The 25,385-nt window shown below is 45.5% G+C and overlaps 2 protein-coding genes across 3 annotated transcripts in view; both read left to right on the top strand.

Annotated features, from left to right (window-relative positions):
* LOC135972061 (myosin-1B) overlaps positions 1-1,478 on the top strand; it is a 32,305-nt gene extending 30,827 nt beyond the window's left edge. For both annotated transcript variants that reach the window (XM_008163809.4, XM_065562666.1), the window contains one exon: positions 361-1,478. In XM_008163809.4, the coding sequence (XP_008162031.1) occupies positions 361-513 (153 nt within the window). In that variant the 3' untranslated portion in view covers positions 514-1,478. The remainder of the gene's footprint in view (positions 1-360) is intronic.
* Positions 1,479-24,424: 22,946 nt separating this feature from the next.
* The window catches only part of LOC101943139 (myosin-13), a 63,505-nt gene continuing 62,544 nt past the window's right edge, over positions 24,425-25,385 (top strand). Inside the window, exons 1-3 of the mRNA XM_065562987.1 lie at positions 24,425-24,628; positions 24,729-24,872; positions 24,967-25,123. Of these exons, the coding sequence (XP_065419059.1) occupies positions 24,425-24,628; positions 24,729-24,872; positions 24,967-25,123 (505 nt within the window). The remainder of the gene's footprint in view (positions 24,629-24,728; positions 24,873-24,966; positions 25,124-25,385) is intronic.

Raw genomic sequence — 25,385 nt, 5'->3', positions numbered from 1 at the left:
TGCTTATGAGCGAGAATGGTGTGGCATCTGTCATTTGGATTTCTTCACTGTCCCATCCACCATAGGATAAACTTTTAGTAACAATCATATGTTTACTGTCATTTTGCAAATGCAAAAGACTCCAGCATTATCAGTGAACATACACAGCTAAAGATACATAACTCTTAAATGTTTGCAAAAGTATTTCAATTAGTTTTAAATACATTTTCTAAATTAGAAAATTATGAGGTAAGAAGTGGTCAGTGGGTGACAGAGTTTGGGCCTTCCCCTCGGCAAACAGTTGCATCCAATCAAGTCCCAAATGTGGGAGAAGGGGAACGGTTAGCCTTTTGGTTTTCACAACACTTTCTCCATCCTCAGGAGGAACTATCCAATGTCAACCTCACCAAGTTCCGCAAGATCCAGCACGAGCTGGAAGAGGCTGAGGAGCGGGCTGACATTGCGGAGTCCCAGGTCAATAAGCTCCGGGTGAAGAGCCGCGAGGTTCATAAGAAAATTGAAGGAGAAGAGTGAGGATGTCTCCATGCTGCAAAGTGACTGAGAAATGCACAAAATGTGAAAATCTCTGTCACTTCGCTTTGTAATTATTGTTTATTCTGTCCTCAGTGTCTAGGAAATAAAGATTGTAGAGCACTTTGCATACAAAGAACCAAAAGTGGCTTTTGTGTTGTACTTGTTAGCTCTAGAGTCTTATTAAGGTTTGTGCACTTATATTTTTCTAACTAAACATACACAAAATATTTGTAAACTGTCATCCCTACATTTTTAAAGAATTTGAGCCACCATTAAGATAATCCAATTTGACCTCATGCAAAGACACCTCTACCCGATATAACGCTGTCCTCGGGAGCCAAAATATCTTATTGCGTTATAGGTGAAACCGCGTTATATTGAACTTGCTTTGATCCGCCGGAGCGCACAGCCCCGCCCCCCCCCCCGGAGCGCTGCTTTACTGCGTAATATCTGAATTTGTGTTATATCGGGTCGTGTTATATTGGGGTAGAGGTGTACAAGGCCACAGAATTCACCCAGGAATTCCTGGAGTAGAGGAAATTATTCTTCTGTATGATGTAAGTGAATGCTGTCAACCCATCCAGTCTTGATTCAAAGCCACCAAGCAATGAGGAAGTTACCAAAACTCTTGGTAATCTGTTCCACTGGTTAATTACTCACACTGTGTAATGGCTGAGCCATTACAAACATTGACTCTATCTCCCCTTGTAAGTACTCTCACACTTATTATCAAACTGTCTGTATTGGGCTAGCTTGATTATCACTTCAAAAGTTTTTTTTTTTTTTTCTCTTAATTAATTGGCCTCTCAGAGTTGGTAAGACAACTCCCACCTGTTTATGCTCTCTGTATGTGTGTATATATATCTCCTCAATATATGTTCCATTCTATATGCATCCGAAGAAGTGGGCTGTAGTCCACGAAAGCTTATGCTCTAATAAATTTGTTAGTCTCTAAGGTGCCACAAGTACTCCTGTTCTTCTTTTTGCGGATACAGACTAACACGGCTGTTACTCTGAAACTGTTAACAAGTTGTATCTTATTTCCAATTTGAATTTTTCTAAATTCAACTTCCTGGGAGTTGTGTTACATGAAATTGACCCCACAAATCAGATCTGCTCCCTGTGTAATGTGGCAAATGGCTGGTGCTATTATGATGGGTTCCGTGCTTTCCCTTCCTGTGATGAGTCAGGGCTCTGCCTGTTGCCCCTATTCTTGGGCATTGAGGGATCCGCTAGTGCCCTGGTAGGAGAGAGAAGGGGAGCTGGGAAGGGACCCAGCCCTGTCCTCTACTCCAGGTCCCAGCCGCTTCAGCTTTGTGGGCTTCCTGCCCTCCCCCCCTTGGGCAGGGTTTCTCTCAGTCCTGTGTGCCTGGGGAGTCCCTCTGCTTTGCTTGAGCAGGGTTTCCCTTCCCTTGGTACTCTGATCCTCTGATTAACAAGAGTACTCCTCGAAACTACAGTCATCTCTCCTTCCCCCTCCCTGTCTGACTGAAGCAGGGAGTTTTATTAGGTCTCTGGCAGGGCCTTAATTGTCTCCAGGTGCTCTAATTAACCTGTAGTAGCCTCTCCTCGGTCCACAGGGAATAAGGCTCTGATCATCCTGTGGCTTATGTATCTCCCATCTATCACTCTCCTGCTTCCCTCTGGCCCTGCTGTATCACATATTTTCCCTCCCGCCCTCACCCCCCCGCTCAATGCTACAGGGTTGGGCTACATGGGATGAGAGGCAGTGCTGTCGTGACAGGCCATCAGCATTGCCGTGTTGGTTTTCGGCCATATGCTGTACCTGGAAATGGAAGGGTTGCAGGGATAGGAACCATCTAGTGACTCTCACATTCTTCTCCTTGTTTCTGTGCATCCACTGGAGTGGAGCATGGTCTGTCACAAGGGTGAACGGCCACCCCAGTAAATAGTATCGGAGAGTCTCTGTGCCCCATTTAACCGCCAGACATTCCTTTTCAGCGGCGCTGTACCATTGCTCCCTGGGGAGCAGTTTCCAGCAGAGGTACAGGATTGGGTTCTCCTCCTCCCCCACATCTGCAAAAGGATGGCCCCTAGCCCTACCTCCGAGGCATTTGTATGTAGGATGAATTTCTTCTTGAAGACTGGGGCTATGAGCACTGGATGACTGCAAAGGGCCATCCATAAATCTGTAAATGCATCTCCGTCTTCTGCCACATTGGTCCACTTTACTATATTTGGGCCCCGAGCTTTTATCAGGTCCGTCAACAGCCATGTCCTCATGGCGAAGTGAGGGATGAATCTATGATAGTACCCCAGTATCGGTAGGAATGCTCTGACTTGATTTTTGTGGACCAGTCGGGGCCAAACCTGTATTGCCTCTGCCTTTTACCATTGAGGTTTCACCAACCCCCTTCCTACTACATACCCGAGGTATCTGTCCACGGCAAGCCTGACCACACACTTGGGAGGGCTGGCAGTGAGGCCGGCCTGTCTAAGGGTGTCTAGCACCTCTTCTACTTTTCTAGGTGCATCTCCTATTCAAAGCTATGGATGACTACGTCATCTAAATAGGCGGCAGCATACTTGGCATGGGGTCATAGTAATTTGTCCATTAGTTGTTGGAATGTTGTATGGGCCCCATGGAGTCCAAAAGGGAGGATGGTGTATTGGAAGAGGCTGTCTGGTGTAGAGAAAGTGGTCTTCTCCTTGGTGTCCTTGGCCAGGGGGGATTTGCCAATAGCCTTTGGTCAAGTCCAGAGTGGTCAATCGGGCCTTGCCTAACTGATCAACTAGCTCACCGATGTGTGGTATTGGGTAGACATCAAATTGGGATATTTTGTTCAACTTCCGTAAGTCGTTAAAAAAACTCAGGGTGCCATCAGGCTTGGGGAGTAAGATGCTAGGGCTGGACCACTGGCTGTAGTATTCTTCAGTAACCTCAAGTTCCAGCATCCTCCTCACCTCCACTCTAATTTCTTCCCTTTTGGTCTCTGGTACTCGGTATGGTTTTATCATTATCGTTGCTCCTGGGTAGGTGATGATATGGTGTTGGACCATCGTCGTACGGCCTGGCTGCATGGAGAACATGTCTTGGTTCCGCTGGATCATATCAATGACCTCTGTTCATTGTTCTGGGGTTAGTTCAGGGGATATCCTCACTTGCCCTTGTGAGCCATCTATCTGTCTCCCAGTCGCACCAGGGTTTCAGTAAGTTAACGTGGTACCAGTACCAGCACCCATTCTTCTGCTTTCTCCCTGCTTTTGCCCGATGGTTGTAATAGGTCCACTAGGCCTCTTGTACTTTCTCCAAATGCTCTCATATTACGGGGGTCATTCGGGCTATTCGCTCTCTCATCTGTGCCATGTGCTCAATGACATTCTTCCCTGGGTTAGGCTGTTCTTCCCAATCCTCCTTGGTGATATCTAATATGCCACGTGGGTGGTATCTATATAGTAGCTCGAAGGGGGAGACCCAGGAAGTTTTTGGGAAGTGTAGGGGACAATTGCCTGGTGCAAGTGCTGGAGGAACCAATTAGGGGCAGAGCTCCTCTTGATCTGCTGCTCACAAACAGGGAAGAATTAGTAGGGGAAGCAAAAGTGGATGGGAACCTGGGAGGCAGTGACCATGAGATAGTCGAGTTCAGGATCCTGACACAAGGAAGAAAGGAGAGCAGCAAAATATGGACCCTGGACTTCAGAAAAGCAGACTTTGACTCCCTCAGGGAACTGATGGGCAGGGTCCCCTGGGAGAATAACATGAGGGGGAAAGGAGTCCAGGAGAGCTGGCTGTATTTTAAAGAATCCTTATTGAGGTTGCAGGAACAAACCATCCCGATGTGTAGAAAGAATAGTAAATATGGCAGGCAACCAGCTTGGCTTAACAGTGAAATCCTTGTTGATCTTAAATGCAAAAAGAAGCTTATAAGAAGTGGAAGATTGGACAAATGACCAGGGCGGAGTATAAGAATATTGCTCAGGCATGCAGGAGTGAAATCAGGAAGGCCAAATCACACTTGGCGTTGCAGCTAGCAAGAGATGTTAAGAGTAACAAGAAGGGTTTCTTCAGGTATGTTAGCAACAAGAAGTCAGTCAAGGAAAGTGTGGGCCCCTTCCTGAATGAGGGAGGCAATCTAGTGACAGAGGAAGTGGAAAGAGCTAATGTACTCAATGGTTTTTTTGTCTCTGTCTTCACAAACAAGGTCAGCTCCCAGATTGCTGCACTGGGTGGCACAGTATGGGGAGGAGGTGATCAGCCCTCTGTGAAGAAAGAAGTGGTTCGGGACTATTTAGAAAAACTGGACGAACACAAGTCCATGGGTCCGGATGCGCTGCATCCGAGGGTGCTAAAGGAGTTGGTGGATGTGATTGCAGAGCCATTGGCCATTATCTTTGAAAACTCATGGCGATCAGGTGAGGTCCCAGATGACTGGAAAAAGGATAATGTAGTCCCCATCTTTAAAAAAGGGAAGGAGGAGGATCCGGGGAACTACAGGCCAGTCAGCCTCACCTCAGTCCCTGGAAAAATCATGGAGCAGGTCCTCAAGGAATCAATTCTGAAGCACTTAGAGGAGAGGAAAGTGATCAGGAACAATAAGCATGGATTTACCAAGGGCAAGTCATGCCTGATTAACCTAATTGCCTTCTATGATGAGATAACTGGCTCTGTGGATGAGGGGAAAGCAGTGGATGTGTTATTCCTTGACTTTATCAAAGCTTTTGTGATACAGTCTCCCACAGTATTCTTGCCAGCAAGTTAAAGAAGTATGGGCTGGATGAATGGACTATAAGGTGGATAGAAAGCTAGCTAGATCATCGGGGTCAATGGGTAGTGATCAATGGCTCCATGTCTAGTTGGCAGCCGGTCCTGGGGCCAGTTTTGTTCAATATCTTCATTAATGATCTGGAGGATGGCGTGGACTGCATCCTCAGCAAGTTTGCAGATGACACTAAACTGGGAGGAGTGATAGAGATTCTGGAGGGTAGGGATAGGATACAGAGGGACCTAGAGAAATTAGAGGATTGGGCCAAAATAAATCTGATGAGGTTCAACAAGGACAAGTGCAGAGTCCTGCACTTAGGACGGAAGAATCCCATGCACTGCTACAGACTAGGGACTGAGTGGCTAGGCAGCAGTTCTGCAGAAAAGGACCTAGGGGTTACAGTGGACGAGAAGCTGGATATGATTCAACAGTGTGACCTCGTTGCCAAGAAGGCTAACGGCATTTTGGGCTGTATAAGTAGGGCATTGCCAGCAGATCGAGGGACGTGATCATTCCCCTCTATTCGGCAGTGGTGAAGCCTCATCTGGAGTACTGTGTCCAGTTTTGGGCCCCACACTACAAGAAGGATGTGGAAAAATTGGAAAGAGTCCAGCGGAGGGCAACAAAAATGATTAGGGGGCTGAGGCACAGGACTTATGAGGAGAGGCTGAGGGAACTGGGATTGTTTAGTCTGCAGAAGAGAAGAATGAGGGGGTATTTGATAGCTGTTTTCAACTACCTGAAAGGGAGTTCCAAAGAGCATGGATCTAGACTGTTCTCAGAGGTACCAGATGACAGAACAAGGAGTAATGGTCTCAAGTTGCAGTGGGGGAGTTTTAGGTTTGATATTAGAAAAAACATTTTCACTAGGAGGGTGGTGAAGCACTGGAATGGGTTACCTATGGAGGTGGTGGAATCTCCTTCCTTAGAGGTGTTTAAGCTCCGGTTTGACAAAGCCCTGGCTGGGATGATATAGTTGGGGATTGGTCCTGCTTTGAGCAGGGGATTGGACTAGATGACCTCCTGAGGACCCTTTCAACCCTGATATTCTATGATTCTATGAATCCAGTAGACACCTGGGAAACCTCCTGTATCGCAAACATCAGGTACGGTAGAAGGGTATCCCAGTCTTTTCTGTCCCGAGCCACTACTTTCTGGATCATGCTTTTGAGGGTATGATTAAATCGCTCTACCAGACCATCTGTTTGAGGATGGTAGACTGAGGTTTGCAAGGACTGGATGTGGAGTAGGGTACATATGTCCCTCATTAATTTCGATATGAAGGGAATCCCTTGGTCATTCAGGATCTCCTTAGGGATGCCCACTTTAGTGAAAACCTGGACCAGTTCTTTTGCTATTGCTTTGGACGTGGGGCTTCTTAGGGGGATGGCTTCTGGGTACTGTGTGGTGTGGATGATAAGTATGCTTCGGTGGCTCTAGGACGATCTTTCTAGAGGACCCACTAGGTCCATGGCTATCCTTTTGAAAGGGACTTCAATAACAGGCAAGGACCCCAATGGGGCCCGTAAGTGAGGCCAGGGGCTGTGCATCTGACATTCTGGGCAGGAGGTGCAATAGCACTAGACTTCCACCCATACTCCTAGCCAGTTAAACCTCCTTAGGACTCTATCCAGGGTCTTATCTACTCCTAGGTGTCCTCCAAATAAATGGCTGTGAGCTAGCTCTAACACTGCCCTTGTGTGCTTCCGTGGTACTAAGAGCTGCTCTACTTCTCCCCCCACCCCATATTTGGGCTATGTGGTACAACAGATTGTGTTTGACCATGTAGTATGGCTCTGGGCCTTTGGTTTTCCCCTCTGCGGACATGCCGTTTACCTCCACTACCTCCTCCCTCATGTTTGCATATAGTAGGTCATAGGCTTGGTCCTGCCCAAAATTCTCACATGCAAGACCAATCTGGCCTAATTTTATGGGATCAGTTTCAACTCTGCCCCCTGAGTTGCTCCTATTGATGCTGGGGACTGCCTGCAGGTCCTCACTGGTCCGAGCTGTCTTCTGGCCTCCTGAATAGGTTTGCCTGCCAACCAGGGTGGCTTTCTGGTTCCCCACCAAAATCCTGGTTCCTAACCTTTTATTTAACCTCCTTTCCCACCTAGATTTCTGGGGCTTCCTGGACGGGTGAAAATAATTCTTGGGCAAGTCTGGTGAAAGTTGGGGCGGGGCTATGTGTGGGTGCCTCAATCTCAGTCTGGGGGTTGCTGCCCTCCTCTGGCCCTATTGGGGGGAGTAGGTTCTCAAACCCTGCAAAGTCCCGATTAAGACCGGGTAGGGGAGTCCGGAGACCACCCCTGTGGTCGCCTTGGTAATATTCCCCTGGATCTCAACCCTCACTGGGATCGTGGGGTAGAAATTTACGGTGCCATGGACACACATTACTCCTGTGGTTTTGGCCCACGCCAGTTGTTCTTGCCCCACTAATTTCCCTGAGACCAGTGTGACAGCACTCCCAGAATCCACCAAAGCTATGGTCTCGATGCCATTAATTTTTACCAATCTCATGTACCCACGTGGGGTCGTTGCAACCCCCACCAGGCTGATTAGGCTACATTCCTCCCCGTGATACCCCAGATTGCAGTGCATGGGCTCCTTCCTGTAGGGGCACTGGGCTGCTATGTGCCCCAATTCCCCACACTCGTAACACTGATACCTTACCCTGGTTGTCACCTTCTGCATTGGGCTATTCGGCCCACTCCCTCAACCCCCTTCTCCGAAGCCCCCTGGTCCCTTTAGGGCCTCGGGCTGTTCCTCAGTGCCCCTCCTTCCAGTTATGGCTCTCCTGGCATTCTCGACAGTCCAGGGCCTCAGGATTGGGACTGGCTTCCTGGTCTGTCATGCCTCATCTCCTGGGGTCTGGAACAGTTCAGGGGCTGCCAGCTGTCTCTCTACCAGGTGGATGGGTCATTCTGGCCAACCCAGGCTCAGAGGCCCGAGGGTAGCCCCCAGCACCAGGAGCTCCATCATTTTCTCAGAGCTGAGGGCGTCGGGCCACAGCCACTTCCGGGTCAAGTGGATTGGGTCAAACAGTTGTGACCATGGTGCCTTGTCCTCACTATACAGCCACTCATGGAACCTCTGGGCTCGCAATGCTGTCGTTGCTCCGGATTTGGCCAGGATCTCTGCTTGCAGCTGGGGTTAGTCTGCCACAGCCGCCACGGCCATATTGTAAGCCTCCCCACACAGGAACGGTGCGAGGATGCCAGACCACTGATCTCAGGGCCAGGCCTCCCATAGGGCTCCCCTCTTGAAGGCCAAGAGGTACGCCTCCGCATCATCCTCCTGCATAATTTTCTGCAGGCAGTTGCTGGTCGGTACAGTCCATATCCCATCACAGCCATGGCTCAGCACCGTGAGGGCCTTCATCTGGTTCACCATTTCCTGCAGCATGGTCCTGGGCGGCCTGGCTCATCAGCAGGCAATTGGTCTCCTGCTGCAGCTGTACTGCCTCCTGTTGGGCGGCTGCCTGGAATTTGTATTGAATTCACTGAGTTGTTTCAGTCAAAAATATTTTTTCCAATTAAACATTTCAATCTTTTAAGTCAAAATAACTTTTTGTTTTGAATTTTATTATTTAAAAAGATTAGAAAACCTTGAAAGTAAAAAAGAAAGATTTGGCTGACTTGAACCTAATGTTTTTTTATTGATTTATTTATTTATTTTTGGTTTGGCCACCGAATCAAAAAGCAGCTCTAAAGACAGAGGATCGTGGTTATTTTTCAGGTTTGTGCTGGGAGATGACAAAGTGACAGGTTTATTGTAGTGAGCATCATTTCCCGATAACTTGTGATGTACAGACTGACTACCTTTTGCCGTGTTTAGCAACCAGCTGTCAGACTCTTTTCCTGCCCATACTGCTCTTACAGTGGAAACTATTCTTGTGTTCAGGATAGTGATGGCAGCTGTGAAATAAGTATGCAAATATATTTTTAGAAAGGAATCTATCAAAGTGTATTATGAAGTCAATCTGCCCTTCATAGGAGTGTCAAAAACAGAGAACCAGTGCAGAGAACCAGCAAGAATGATCAAAGGTCTCTTGCTTGAAATTTATGTTGTTCACGTATTGGTTAATTTTCTCTCCAACTTTGAATAATTTAAAATACTATTTTCAGAAAGAGAAAAGATCATCATTTTAAGTCAAACACACAGATTCTTTTCTCATGTCATAAAATTTTGAGCACCACATTTTCAAAGCTGAATACAACTGTCTCTGAAAAATACAACAGTGCCTACTATGTTCAAAAAATGAACATTTGCAGGCACAAAACCATACATTGTGCACTCAAATGTAGTTACAAGAATGTAGGTAATTGGGACAAACTGATGGGTTGGATTTTAGTGATGTGTAATTTGTAAAATCATCATATAAATAATACCAACTGAAATGTGTAATTCTGGGCACACCCCTTCTCTGTAAGGTGAATGAAACATCACTGCATAAGATGGCTTCCTGGAGACAAGTATCTTATAGAACTTTTTTCCTGTACTATATTATTACTGGCTTATAGCAATAAATCTGACTGATATTGGTTATTTGGTCTCTTGAATATATTTTATAACAAACCAAAGTGTTGTCAAGCAATTTACTATACAATTTATGAACAGCAATCAATTTGTAAGCACCTACAGGATAAAAGGGTAATAAAGAGTAGTCAAGATACATTTGTAAAGAACAAATCATGCCAAAGAAACTTAATTTCTTTCATTGATGGGATCACTGACCTAGTGGCTGGGGCAAAGCAGTAGACATGATATATTTTGATTTTTGTGAGGCTTTTGACATAGTCCCACATGACATTCTGATAAGAAAACTAGGGAAATGTGGTCTAGATTAAATTACTATGAAGTGGGTGCACAGCTGCTTGAAAGACCTTACTCAAAAAGTACTTATCAATGATTCGCTGTCAAACTGGGAGGACGTATCTAATGGAGTCCCATAGTGGTCCGTCCTGGGGGCATGGGATCATAGAATTATAGAAGATTAGGGTTGGAAGAGACCTCAGGAGGTCATCTAGTCCAACCCATGCTCAAAGCAGGACTAACCCCAACTAAATCATCCCAGCCAGGGCTTTGTCAAGCCAGGCCTTGAAAACCTCTAAGGATGGAGACTCTACCACCTCCCTAGGTAACCCATTCCAGTGCTTCACTACCCTCCTAGTGAAATAGTTTTTCCTAATATTCAACCTAGACCTCCCCCACTGCAACTTGAGACCATTGCTCCTTGTTCTGTCATCTGCCACCACTGAGAACAGCCTAGCTCCATCCTCTTTGGAACCCTGCTTCAGGTAGTTGAAGGCTGCTATCAAATCCCCCTCTCACTCTTCTCTTCTGCAGACTAAATAAGCGGTACTATTCAATATTTTCATTAATGATTTGGATAATGGAATGGAGAGTTTGCTTATAAAATTTGCAGATGACACCAATGGGGAGGATTGCAGGCACTTTGGCAACCAAGATTAGAATTCAAATCAATCTTGACAAATTGGAGAATTGGTGTGAATTCAGCAAAATTAAATTCCAAAGACAAGTTGTAAAGTACTTCAGTTGGGAGGGAAAAATCAAATGCACAACTACAAAATGGGGAATAACTGGCTAGGTGGAAGTACTGCTGAAAAGAATCTGGGGGTTATAGTGGATCACAAATTAAATGAGTCAACAACATGATTCTGTTGCAAAAAAGGCTAATATCATTCTGGGGTATATTAACAGAATGCTTTATATAAGACACAGAAGGAAATTGTCCTGCTCTACTTGGCACTGGTGAGGCCTTAGTTGGAATACCATGCCCAGTTCTGGGTGTCACAAGAGGTGGATAAACTGGGGAAACTCCAGAGGAGCAACAAAAGTAATAAAAAGTTTAGTAAACCTGACCTATGAGGAAATGTTAAAAAAACTGGGCATGTTTAGTTTTGAGAAAAAAAGACTGAGGGGGGACCTGATAATAGGCTTCAAATATGTTAAGGGCTGTTATAAAGAGGACAGTGATCAGTTGTTCTCCATGTCCACTGAAGGTTGGAGAAGAAGTAATGGACTTAATCGACATCAGGATTAGACATTAGGAAAAGCTTTCTAACTGTAAGGCTAGATAAGTACTAGAAGAGGTTACCAAGGGAAGTTGTGGTATCCCAATCAGTGGAGGTTTTGAAGAGCAGGTTGGACAAACACCTGTCAGGGATGGCTTTAGAACTGTGGTTCTTAACTTGGGGTGCACGTACCCCCTGGGGGTGCGAGATGCCCTTTCTGGGGGTGCAAGACATGCCAGATTTTTAGACGGTAAATCATTGAAAACACAAATTAAGCACAGGCACATAAGTACAACTACTTTGTTTCATCAAACCTATGTATTTATTAACATTATACATTTTTAACAATTACTGTAATATACAAACAAAAATATATCTAGGTTTAAGGGGTGTGAGAACATATTTTGATTTTTGATAAGGGGTGCGAGAACATATTTTGAGAACCAAAGTGGTGCAGGCTGCAGTAAAGGTCAAGAACCACTGCTTTAGACAAAAGACTCAAGTTAATGGTCTGTTGATGTAGCAGCCAGTCAATCCAGTTATCCAGAGGGAAGGAAACAACATGGGAGCCTCAGCAGTTGTAGTGCTGGATTGGGGTTGAAAATGCTGACCAAGGTAAAGAGTGAGGCCCTAATTCATTGCTTCTCCTCACCACATGTAGTCATTTAGGTCTTGTCTAGACTGGGACAAAAGGTGCTTTTTCCCCCACTCAAGTTAGGTCAGTTGAGCTAGTTTAACTAGCAGCTAAAAAACTAATGGGTCATTCTTGACATCTGATAGTACAAATGGTTCCTGGATTATTCCCTTACCTCTCTGGCTGTGCCCATATGTTCTGATGGACACGTCTCATTTTCAATGTCTCCTGTTTCTCCAAAGGGTGACTGCTTTCCGCAGCACAGAAGAAGCAAAAACTACATCTTTGTCTGGGTTCCTCTTCTCTTACCAAACTTCTCTCTGGCAGACTGCTGCAGGATGAGTTGCATCCAGGGGAGATAAACATTCTTCTCTGTCTTCCTTACTCTGGGCCAGGATTTCATGACCCGATGGCTGCAGAGGGCGAGCAGCGTTATAAATACATATATCATTATAGCAGTTAAGAACAGAGGTTAAAATGTCTTAAGGCCTGATCTAAACCCCATTGAAACCTCTGGGAGTCTTTACATTGATTACAGTTGGCTTTGTATTAGACCCTAAATTGTCCATTCTCAGAGTCAGAGGCTAATCTGCCATTCCCTCTGCTCCTCACCTGTCTCTCTCAAATATCTGGACTCAAATTTTCACAAGTTGCTGCTGATTTTGGGTGCTCAACAACAGATACTTGGGGCTGATTTTCATTAATGCTGAGCACCCACAACTCTATACAAAGCCCCAGACAGGAGCTGCAGGTGTTCAGCCCTTCTGGAAACTGGGCCTCGCTAGCCACACTTGGTCCTGCCTTGGCACAGGGGGCTGGATTATCTCTTGAGGGCCCTTCCTGCCCGACAGTTCTAGGATTCTAAGGCTTCAATAGGCAGGACTTTGCCAAGTGGTACAGTGAGGACTATTGCAGCTTTGAAGCTACAGTCAGGTCATATTGCTGGCCTGTGGCCTGCGGGGAGGAATTCTTCCTCCTGAGCCCATCCTACAGAACCCCCAGCACACAGCTCCTTTATGCACGGTGCACTGGTTTGCCCCCAGACACCATGATATTTTTTATAAAGCGCCCACACTGAGGCACTCAGGCCCATCCACAAGCAGTGCTATATACGATACAAATAATACAGATAAATTATTTAAAAGGACAAAAATGTTGTATTGTTTAAAATGGGGGGGGGGGGAAGAGATTCCTACACAGAGGCCATGGCAATGAACGTGGAAAACACCTCTGAAAAAATGTGGTTTTCCAATGATGTTACAAACTGGGCAGGGGGGATGAAGTGGAGGAGGACATGTGGTGGAGGGCAGTGCTATCCCCAGTGCCATCACAGTAATCGCACGAGCACTTGCAATGGTGCAATGATGACACACCTTTCAGGTGTGGGCAGGGGAATGCAGATACTCACCAGGACAAAGCTCTAAGAGGAGGTCTTGGACAGTGCCAGAACCTACTTTAAGAATAAAAAAAGATCAATTTAAAGTCCAGCAGCCATCTCATCACATGCATGCAGTGTAAAGAATATCGGGTAGCTGTAATGTGATCAAAGCATCTCTGTGCTGTGAGCAGGTGTGCTGCTGTACTCTGCACCATCTTCAAGCAACTGTGGAGTCCTGCTGACAGCCCTGTAAACAGGGAAGTGAATGATCAGCTCTTTTGCCCATAAGGGCAATGGCTTTGTAGGACAAACAAGTGCACAAAGTTTGCAGCTGACACTTTTTTGTACCTTGTCAGTGTCCATTGAACCGGTGTGGTTGGAAATAACGCCAAGATGTTAGCCTGACACATTCCTTCTGAATAGTCCCTCAGCAAGTGGGGTCATTCAAGGAAGCAAAATCCTCCTCATGCCAACTATCTCTATCCAGCAGCAGAAGTCCTCGGTCAGGGCAGCTGTGATGAACCACAGCTACATTGACCAGTACCTAGAATGCTGGTATTCAAAATAAAGAAAAGGAACAACAATGTAGGTAACTGGGACAAACTGATGGGGTGGATTTTAGTGATGTGTAAAGAGGCGCGTAACTTGTAAAATCATCATATAAATAATACCAACTGAAATGTTTATCTCTGGGTGCACCCCTTCCCTGTAAGGTGAATGAAACATCACTGCATAAGATGGCTTCCTGGAGACTGGCATCATATAGAACCTTTTTCCTGTACTATATTATTACTGGCTTATAGCAATAAACCTGACTGATATTGGTTATTTGGTCTCTTGAATATATTCTATAACAAACCAACGTCTGGCCAAGCAATTGACTATGCAATTTATGAACAGCAAGCAATTGGTAAGCACTCTTTTTCTGATAAATAGGTTGAATGCCTTAAATCGCTTGTCATAAGGCTTATTCTCCAGAGTTGGAGGGTTTTTTGCAGCTCTTCTTTTAACCCTCTCCAGTTTTTTAACATCCTTGTTCAAGTGTGGATACCAGAATTAGACACAGTATCCAGCAATAGTCTCCCCTGCATTGCATACAGGATAATATCACCTCCCTACTCTTAGTCAATATTACTTTTATACAGCTAAGAAGCACATTAAGTCTTTTTGTCACAGCATTGCACTGGGCATTCATGACCCCTACATTCTTTTCAAAGTCGCTGCTTCCCAGGATGCAGGTTCCCAGCCTTTCAGTGTGACCTACTCTATTTGTTCCTAGATCTATAACCTTGCGTATGGCTGCCTTAAAATTAATGTTGTTTAACTGCCCAGCTTTCAAAGTGATCCAGATTGTTCTGCATCAGAGGTTTGTTCTCATAATTATTTAGGGCCCCAATGATCTTTGTGTCTTCAACAGACTTTATTAGCAGTGATTTGAGTTAATCCTGTTGGACCAAAAAACTGATTTCATGTTTTTTCATCTATGGTTCATGCCAGGATGTTTCAAAGGGGGATCACTTTGGGAAACCAGGTGGCATAATCTAAAACCACCAGGATATATTTGAACTTCATGATGCTTTTTGTGAAGGGCCCCACGAGGGCCATGGTGAACTTCTTGAATGAGGTGCTAATCACTGACAACAGGATGAAGGGAGCCTTTGGCACTCCACACAGGGCCATGAGATGGCATTCGGAACAGAAGTCGCAGAATCTTTCACCTCCTGGTGCACCCTGAGCCAGAAGAACCAGGCCAGGACTCGTGCTAATGTTTTCTCATGACCCAGGTGGCCAGCTGCTGGAATGTCATGGGCGAGTCGCAAGACCACGCATTGGTGGCATTGGGGTACCACAAGCTGAGCCCAGAAGGGTTGTGGTTGATCCAGTAAAGGCAGTCACTGGTCAATTCAAAGTGGGGGATACAGCGTCATTTGATGGGGCTCGGTCATGGTCCCATTGATGCGAGCCAGGTGCTCATAGACCTGACTGAGTGTGGGATCCTCCCTTTGGCCCTGACTGAAGTCTGCCCCCAAATTCAAGGCCTCTTCACGAACAGGCTGCCGGGGTGACCTCTTCATCGGCAAGGGCGGTGGAGTTCGCAGTCAGGATCTCGGTTTTCTTGGCCATTCGGGTCGGGGTCCTCAGGCACCTCATCCGTTTTTTCAAAGGCCTCTCTCTCAAAGGCTACTTCAGGATGTTGGGACCCAACATTGGCAGCAAACCCCCTCTAGTCACGGCCCAAGATGACAGGGAATGCTGGTCTCGGCACCAGGCCTACCGTCATGTCCTGTGTCTCTCCTTTCACCGTTATGGTGACACACGCTTTGAGTAGAGCTCACATCCCCATGGATGCATTGTAGCCAGATGACTCCCAGCGATGGGTCTGGGGGCTTGACGTAGTCCTGATGGATGAGAGTCTGTCTGCATCTGAAGTCAATAAGGCCGGAGACTTGGATTCTGTCCACATTGAGGGGAATCATCACCTTACCCAAGGGCTGCTTACAGGTCCTAGACTTCCTGGTCCATTCCTGGCCGAAGCTGCAGTACATCATGGGACAGTCATGTCGAAGGTGCCCAAAGCACACACAGATAAAACTATTTCTGGCCGCCTGAGCCTGTCTTTGGAGTTGGGCAAGTGCATTGGCTCACCCAAGGTCTGAGACTTCCCCACCATGTCTAGGTCTCCAGGTATTCCCCAAGATGCACAGGGTGGATGCCTCAGGGTCCTCTGTCTCTTCAGGCAGTAGGACACTGGTCTGCTCAGGTCCTGCAAAAGGCTCGGATTCCTAGAAGCAAGATCCACTGAACTTCATACTTCCTGTCCTACCCTGGAACTTCCGGCGAGGGGGGGAGAGTTTGGCTCTGCCCATCGGGGGAGGGTAATGGTCTCTCACTCTCAAGTCCAGAGGGAGGCCACTCTGCCTCACTGCAGCTACAAATATAACTAATGCAGTCGGCATGGTTTCATGGAAGGCACGTCTTGTCAAACTAACCTTTTTTTGACAGGATTACAGGTCTGGTAGATAAAGGTAACTGTGTTGGTATAGTATATTTGGATTTCTGCAAGGCATTTGTCTTAGTACCACATGACATTTTGATTAAAAAGGTTGCATTATATGAAACTAACAGGGCACACATAAAATTGATAAAAAATAACCTGGCTCATTGACAGATCTCAGAATGTAGTTGCTAATGGGGAGACATCAATAAGTCTGGCTGTTTCTAGCATGGTTTCCCAGGTATTATTTCTTGGTCGAACACTATTTAATATTTTTATCAACAATCTAGATGATGATATAGAACCTTTGCTGGTCAAGTTTGCAGATGACACAAAGATTGGTGGGACAGCAAATAATGAGGACAGGTTACTGCTACAGAGGGATCAGTCACCTGGTTAAGTGGTCACAATCCAACAAAATGTGTTTTAATACAGCCAAATAATAATACATTTGGAAACCAAGAACACAGGTTATACTTACAGGATGAGAGACTCTGTCTTGGAAAACAAAGCCTCAGAGAAGGGCTCATTGTAGATAATTGCCTCTACATGAACTCTCAGTGCAATGCTGTGGCAAAAAGGGCTAATGAGATTCTTGGATATACAAAAACAGAATATCAAGTAGAAGTAGGTGTGACGCTTTGGGGTTCAATCCAGAGCAGTAAAGAGCCACGTCACCGCCTGCCCTGCAACTCTGGGTACCTTCAATGCTATGCTGCTGCAGCTCATAGCCCTGACACCAACAGCCAGCAGACAAGCATTCAGTCACAGCAAGGCTTCTAAAGCCCAGTTACTCTTTGCAGAATGACACCAGCACCCTCCCAGTCCTGAATTTTCCCCAAATTGTCCAGCCCTCTCACTGAACACTTATTGAAGTTATTAAATTCATTGCTCCTATAAAGAGACATTACACTGCAGCTCATTAATTTAACTGGGGTTTGACAAAACTCTTATTTCAGTCATAGCACCGATTCGGTTTATAGTAAAGTAAAACAAGTTTATTACACAAAAAATCATAGATTTTAGTGACACCAAGTCTAAGGAATAAAGAAAGATAGAAAGGGTGACAAGCAAACAAAAGTAAAAATATGCTTCTAAGCCTAAAACTTAAGTTCAGCAAGTTACAATCTTTGACAAAGCAGATTTATCACCTATAGTCAGTTCCCAGAGACTGCAACCACCTTGGCTGAAGGATCCAACATTCTGTGAATTCAAAAGCTCTGACCCCTTTATTCCCTCAATGGTGGATACCAAAAAGGCTTTCTGTTTCTGTTTATATTTCCCATAGTTCACTGACCCTGCTCCAAGCGGAAGGATGGCTTCCTGCTGGTCTTCTCTTCCTGTTGACTTCCCACCCCTCTGCTGATTTGTATGTAAATAGGGCTTCCATTGTTTTGATTCCACACTGCTTAATTTACATTGGAGACACATAGATAGCTGCCTTCCCTCCTGTCTGAGAGAAAAACAGTCACAGACTTTAAAGCATAATATCAATGAATATCCATAATTCTCATATAAAGTTAATACAGACATTTCACAATGACATTAACCACTTGTGTGTCACAGGCTTTCATAAAAGACCTTACTCAATATACTTTCAGAACACAGTTATATTGTTTACAATCAGTTGATTCAATTGCTTATCATTTGAGGTTCAGACCCCCTGTCTTTATAGCCCAGTAAACCTTTTACATGTATTCTCAGATAAAGTTCCTTTACTCAGGCTGGGAAGAGATGTCTTGTGCTCTTCTCCCCTGCTTGTTAGGTTGATAGCTTTGTTTACCTTGTATGTAAATGTTTTTTTCATTGTCTTTGCCTGATGGCCAGGCTGGTCAGACAAGTACATCCATATTCCTTTGTCGAGAGCAGACTGGGCTTAGGCATTGCTTGCCAAACACATTTTAAGGACATAATTACAGCACATGTCCAGAACTTTTTGTGCACAGCCCATACATACATCATGCAAGGATTTTCAGAACCAGTGTGTTACTAGTTTATAGCTGGTACCTTACAGGCCACTTTCTGGGTCTATATTATGACACCAGTGTGTGAGGTCTAGTGAGTCTGTCAGGCCTGACACGAGATGCTGACACAGAGCAATGAACCACCAGTGGGCCTCTGTGTAACAGAAGGGCAGTGATTATTGCTTGCGTACGCTGCATTGGTAGGATCACAACTAGAATACTGTGTCTAGTTCTGGTGTCCATACTTCAAGAAGGATGTGGAAATTCTGGAGAGAGTTCAAAGGAGCGGCCACTAAAATGATCCAGATGCTGGAAAACGAAGAAGCCTTATGCTGTGAGGCTTAAGGAGCTCAACGTCTTCAGTTTATTGGAGAGAAGTCTGAGAGGTGATATGATCACTGTGTCTAGGCACTGACACATCATGGAACAGAGATCTGAGAGCAGGGGGCTTTTCAACCTTATTGACACTGGCAAAACAAGATCTAATGGCTGGAAGTTGAAGTTTGACAAATTCAACTGTGAAATGAGATGCAATTTCCAAGCAGTGAGGGTAATTAAACATTGGAACTGCTTAGCAGGGGAGATGGTTGACCCACTATTGTTTTCAGTGTACAAGATGAGACAAGATATCTTTCTGAGCGATGTACTTTAATCCAGTTTCTGGGAGAAATTCTATGGTCTGTGTGTGTGTGTGTAAGTAGACTGGGTGGTCCCTTCTGGCTTTGGAGCTTGTGTTTCAATGAGTCACCATATTCATCCTCTTCCTTTATGGGCTGTGGGGAGAATGGGATTGCCTGCATTATCCTCAACATGCTCAGAACACTTGCAGCTCTGCTTTAAGATAATGACAATAATCAAATCTCAGGCTTCAGTCAGTTGCCTGAAGGGGTCAGGAAGGAATCTTCTCTCCTTCCCCCGCCCCACCCAAGGCATAATTGACCTAATGTATTCTAGTTACTTTTGTCTTTCCCTGAAGTATCAGGACTAGCCACAGCTGGAGATGGGATGCTGAACAGGGTGGGCCAATGCTTTGAGGTGGTAGACAATCCTTTTTTTTTTTTTTGCTCACATGCTCAGGATCTAACTGATTGGCAGATTAGGGGTCAGGAAGGAATTTTCTCCCAGATCAGATTGGCAGGGACCTTGGGGGTTTTCACCTTTCTCTGCAGCACGGTTTGTCTGCTGGACCCTATGAACATAACTCACCATATTAATTCCCTGCCACTCTAGGGGCCTAGGCCACTGGTATGGCCTTTGGTGCTGCTGGCACGCCCGGCTGTCTTGGTCTACATCTGTGGCACACAATTTAGCCTCCCAAAGGCTGAAATGTTTTGGTTTAACTAAAATTTTTGGAATTAATACAGGGGTAACTGGATGAAATGTAATGGCCTGTGATACATAGGAGGTCAGACTAAATGATCTAATGGTCCCTTCTGGCCTTAAACTCTATGAAACTATCAGACATACACACACGCACTCCATACAAACACACTCACACTCCATACAAACACACACACACACACTCCATACAGACACACACACACACAGACTTACTGGTTTACATTATAAAGGGAGCATTTTTCTTTTTCTTGCGTCATTACTAGAAGGTCCTCACCACATAACATTGTAGGAATAGGAAAATATCTTCTCAATATATTTTCAGGTTAGGATTAAGACACAGAGCTAGGGATTCCAGCTGAATCTCAGCTTTCTGTTTTTTAAGAGAAAATTCTAGCCCTCGTGTTTGCAAACAAAAGTTTGAGAATATGACCTGAGTGTAACCGATGCAATGACAACTTCCTGCATCTTCAGAGAGCCTGAAACGATAGCTCTGTAAGGGGAAAACACCCCCCTTCATGCTCTGGGGTGCCACAGGAGGGAGGGGAAAGTGCAGCAGGCCTGGCCCACTCACTCAACCAAGCAGATACATCATGGTAGCTGGGGCAAATACTAGAGCTCCCTGCCTCTCCAGGGGCAGAGGGGACCCCTTGTTTCCTCCCTTGCTGTTCCTAAGAGGAAGTGGGCCCTGGTGGGGGCAGGCACCAGGGCATGGTGGGACATGTAAAGGGACCCTAACATGGGAGTGAACGAGTCAAAGTGTGTCACCTTGGCAGACAGGTGAAAAGGGGGAATAGTGTAAATAAGAATCACACCTCACATGCTGTATTTTCCTATTTCTCTATCATTGTCAATGGTAGACGGATAGTGTGATTTGCACTAGACAGCTACAATCTGTGAAGCCTACATTTTGAAGAGAAATCTCTAACTGGTTGAAGTAATCTCCCAAGGTCGGGTGCAGACAATTCCCTTATTTGGGATTATCAGGGACTTTTCCCAGCTTCCTCCATCCCCCAGGCCGGCCGCAGCCTTTCAGAGGGCAATGCGTGTGACTAAGCAAAAAAAATCTCAGAGCAGCTGACTCCATGCAACCTTCAGCCAATCAGGTCTCTCAGTAATTAACAGAGAGTGACAGATCAGAGCTTCAACACATTTACAACTAAAGAGTAAATTATTATTCACCAAAAATAGAGCGGTAGAGTGCTGTGTTGGCAGATGACCGTGTATAAAGAGGCTAGGGCTAAGGCTCCCTTATTCTTTGTCAGCTCAGCATCTCAAGGTAAGTCTCAGATGCCTGCCCACACTCCTGGACTTCGATGTTGCTCAGCTGAAGAGCATGAGGGATCAGGGAAGAGCAAGATCTGTCCCACTCCCCATTTCTGACACTCTGGATACACTCACATTTTGTGTAAGAGAGAATTGTCCCACGCTGCGCACATGTGGCTGTGGTGACAGGAGCAGAAGGAGGCCCCTCAGCACACTTCACCACCTTTTAGCCTGCCACGGGCACAAAAAAGCTAACAGTGCAGGTGTTGATGCAGGACAATATATTTAATGCATCTGACCTTTCCCAGCATCTCAGTTCGCTGGTTCAGCGTTCTAATGTCAATAGTTTACAGTAAAATAGGGGGATACATGCGGTTCTCTGTGGGGCTTGGATCCAAATTGGTAGTCCAGAGGAACTCCTATGTAGTTTAATGGTTAAGAGCAATTATACATGAAATGGGAAACATGCTCCCTTTTCTACAATCCTATTATTCAGCTGTGTAGTACAGTAATACTCAGAGTAGATGGTAAAAGACACTAAGCTACTAGATAACCAAGACAATGAACTCTCTTGGATTTAACTTTCTTTTCCTTTCCTTTCCTTTCAACACCATAAGGAGATACTGAACACAGTTTGCCTCCTTGGGTTACCGAAGGTAAGAGTCATTTTAAATGCAGTGTGTACCTGTGCCGATATCCCTGAGCAATGTGTGTAGTTTACACACAAGATGAAATGCTGTCTGGTGTGCAGTACTGGCCAATCTCTCCAGCTAGCACATGCTGACCTTGTGCTTTGAAGCTCCTGGGCAAGCTGGGAATTTGTTCATGAATTACCAATGGGATTAGTTTTACCAGTGTCAGCAGAATGTACCTAAGCCTTCCTGCCAGCCTAGCAATTCCCACCTTGTAGCAGAGCAGGCAGACCTTAGAAAGGTAAAAGTAAGATGTTGTGCTAATTAGCTCTGGTCCATATTGCCCAGAGAGACAGGTGGCAGCCCTGACACCAACATTGTAAGGAATACACAGACTGGGATTTTGTTAGCAGTAAGTATCTCAGCATACTACAGTCAGGTGCTAGCATCTTCCTGCAAGAGTCTAATCAAACTGACCATTGCTAAATATCTTATGGATCGGTAAAGGCTTGTCTACATGGTCTGCTAGTGCACGGCAGGCGGGGCATATGCACCTGCTTTGCACTAACTGGCCTGTGGACCCTGCTACCATGTGTTAAAAGTTCCTTAGTGCACTTTGATCTACTCTGCTTTGAAACAGCAGCAGATCAAAGTGCACTAGGATCTTTCAGGGTGTGGTAGCAGGGTCCACATGGACAGTCAGTAACCAGCAGGCTATCACACTGTAGATTCTCACCCTGGCTTGGCATGCACTGTAGCCCTTACAGGACAGACTCTTGGATCAGTTACAAGGGCAGACACTTAAGGTCTGACAAAAAATGCAAGGGCAATGTGGTAATGAGGAGCTAGATGGATGATCTAGTAGTATAAACTTGCTATAAATCAAGTACCCTGAAATTGTGTGTCCTCTTTTCATTGGCAAGAACGTGTTCCATGGTGTTTAATATAAGGAATGATTCAGTTCTGGGCAGAAGGGGTGAAGAGAACTGTCAGGAGAATTCAGTATGCATTGGATGAATACAAAATGGGAGTTATAAAACTAAATGACAAAGCCCATTGTCAGAAATGAAACAAAACCCAAAAATGATCTGTGAGAGCCCAGCACGACCAGCACACTGTGTTTTGCTAAGTAAAAGTAAGAGGTTTGTTATATGAAGTAAACAAAACCAGCCGACTGTATTCTGCAGCTTTGTAATTGTTTGCAGCCTGTTGATCAGCAAAGACCATTGACTGTTGTAAGAGGAGCCTGTTAAAGTCTTTCTCCCTCCCCCCTCCCCCTCATTCTGCTTCTGAATGGCGCTGATTGTGTTTGCTAGAGGTCTCGGCCTCCATGCAGCGTGTAGAAGCGTGTGACCTGCCTTCCCAATACAATGCAGTTCTATTCCACACAGGTTCCACTCTGCTTTTAGAAAATAATCACATCTGTCCCTCAGTAAAATGCTCTGAGGAGAATGGAAAGGCCCTTCTGGAAATGGAGCACATTCTTGGCAGTCCAAATGGTTAATTTACCTCCACATTCACCTGTGATCAGACTGGTCATTTGCATGAAGACACTAGGCTGTTCTTGTGTCTGTGTTTTCCCCAGGTCATTCCCTCAGGTGGGGGGGAGTGGAGGTTGCCATGACCCCTCTCCAGCAGAACAAGCTGGGGTCCCTCAATGGTGCCACTGGACCCTGAACAGGGAGCTCTGCTTTGAAAGGAGCTTACAGCACAGTGCAGGAGGTTCTACCCAGAAGTGAATATCTGGCTGCATTAGCTTTGGGGGATTTCCTCTAGAAGAAAAATGCATGTCCGCCTCCTCCTCATACAACAGGTCTCTGGGGCCAGTGGGGCCAGTGTTATGGCAGTGGCCAATCCCTCCACCTTCCCCATAGAGCTAATGGAGCCAGCGCAGCCCTAGGCCATTCCTTTCTTAATGCTCTCCAACCTGCCCACATCTTTCCTAAAGTGTGGAGCCCAAAACTGGACACAGTACTCCAGCTAAGCAGCTGAGGCTTCACCTGTGCCAGCTAGAGCGGTACAATTGCCTCCCATGTCTTGCATGCTATACCCCTGAATTCTATTAGCTTTATTCACAACAGCATCACATTGTTGCCTATCATTCAATCAATGATCCACTGTGACCTCCAGGTCCTTTTTAGCAGTACTACTGTCTAGCCAGTTATTTCCCATTTTGTAGTTGTGAGTTTGACTTCCTTCCTACATATACTTTTTGGCACTTGTCTTTACTGAATTACATCTTGTTGATTTCAGACCAATTCTCCAATGTTCAAGGCTGATTTGAATTCTAATCCTGTTCTCCAAAATGCTTGGTGTCATCCACAAATTTCATAAGCATACTCTCCACTCCATTATCCAAATCATTAATGAAAATATTGACTAGTACTGGATCCTATGGGACTCCACTAGCTATTCATTACATAACAGTTAGTGCTTGGCACAGGTTCCACACAGCACCGTAGTGCTCTGTACATTCACACCCTGACTTGCTGTGCAATAAGTCTCCATGGAGACAAGCCTTCAGACTACAGAATGATGGATTTCAGGATCACGTTTTTTGTTTAAGATAGATTCAGTTTTGCTTTTCTCCCCATTTCTCTGATACCTTTAATTCTCCGAGCCCTTTCTAAAGCAATCATCGGTGGTTCAATTTTTTTGTTCACTAATTCCCCAAAAGTCCTAGAATGTCCGTCATCCAGGCCTACTGACTTTATGAAGATGTTGTTTCTAGGTATTCCCTTATCTGCTTTTGACACCAGACTGAACTTAGGCCTGTAGTGGCCCCAGTGCTGTCAATAAGTCCTGGTAATGGTTTACACAGCCCAGTCCCTAAATATGGAAAAAAGAGAGTGTGCGTTCAGAAGCCCTGGCACTGAAATTGTCCATTGCCAGACAGTGCTGAATTTCAAACACATCCTTGGTTCCCCAGCCAAACTTCAGCCATGAGTTCAGATGCGGAGATGTCAATCTTTGGAGATGCTGCTCCCTATCTGCGGAAGCCTGAGAAGGAGAGGATTGAGGCCCAGAATCGCCCATTTGATGCTAAAGGAGCCTGCTTTGTAATCGATGATAAAGAAATGTATGTGAAAGGAATCATCCAGAGCAGGGAGAGTGACAAAGTCACGGTCAAAACATATGATGACAGAGTAAGTAGGAAATTAAACCATCTGCTTCAAGTCATTTTCATGCAGCTCAGAAAGTTTCCTTGCATAGCTTTCTTCACCTGTTCTCTTCTGGTTTTGCCAGACTGTGACTGCCAAGGATGACCAAGTCTTCCCCATGAATCCTCCCAAATATGATAAAGTCGAGGACATGGTGATGATGACCCACCTCCATGAGCCTGCTGTCTTGTATAACCTCAAAGAGCGTTACGCAGCCTGGATGATCTATGTAAATGGATTTTTAAAACTTGTTTTCTGCATAAAGATATTTAATTCTCATGGGCATATGAGAACTAACAGTCCTCCCATTCTTCTTTGTACAGACCTACTCAGGCCTCTTCTGTGTCACTGTCAACCCCTACAAGTGGCTGCCAGTGTACAACCCTGAGGTAGTGGCTGGCTACAGGGGCAAAAAGCGTCAAGAGGCCCCACCCCACATCTTCTCCATCTCTGACAACGCCTATCAGTTCATGTTAACTGGTGAGTCATTTACCTGGAGGGGAAAACCCTAGTATTTTGCAGCTATGTGCAGGGCTCGCTGCCCAGTTAACAGAGCTCAGCATTTAAGCACAAATATTTAAATATTCATTGGACCAAAGCGAGAGACCACAGCCTGGTGATGAAGGTACTCAGCTCTGAATCAGGCAGCAAGATGATTTGACTCCTTATTTCCTACCTTTCTGGGGAGTGAATTAATCACCAGGCTATAGAGCCATTCTCTTTCCTTCTGGCCCAATAAACA

The sequence above is a fragment of the Chrysemys picta genome, chromosome 12 (assembly GCF_011386835.1).
Source record: "Chrysemys picta bellii isolate R12L10 chromosome 12, ASM1138683v2, whole genome shotgun sequence".
Lineage (NCBI taxonomy): Eukaryota > Metazoa > Chordata > Testudines > Emydidae > Chrysemys > Chrysemys picta.
The sequence above is the reverse complement of the archived record's forward strand: the minus strand, read 5'-3'. Positions and strand labels throughout refer to the sequence as shown.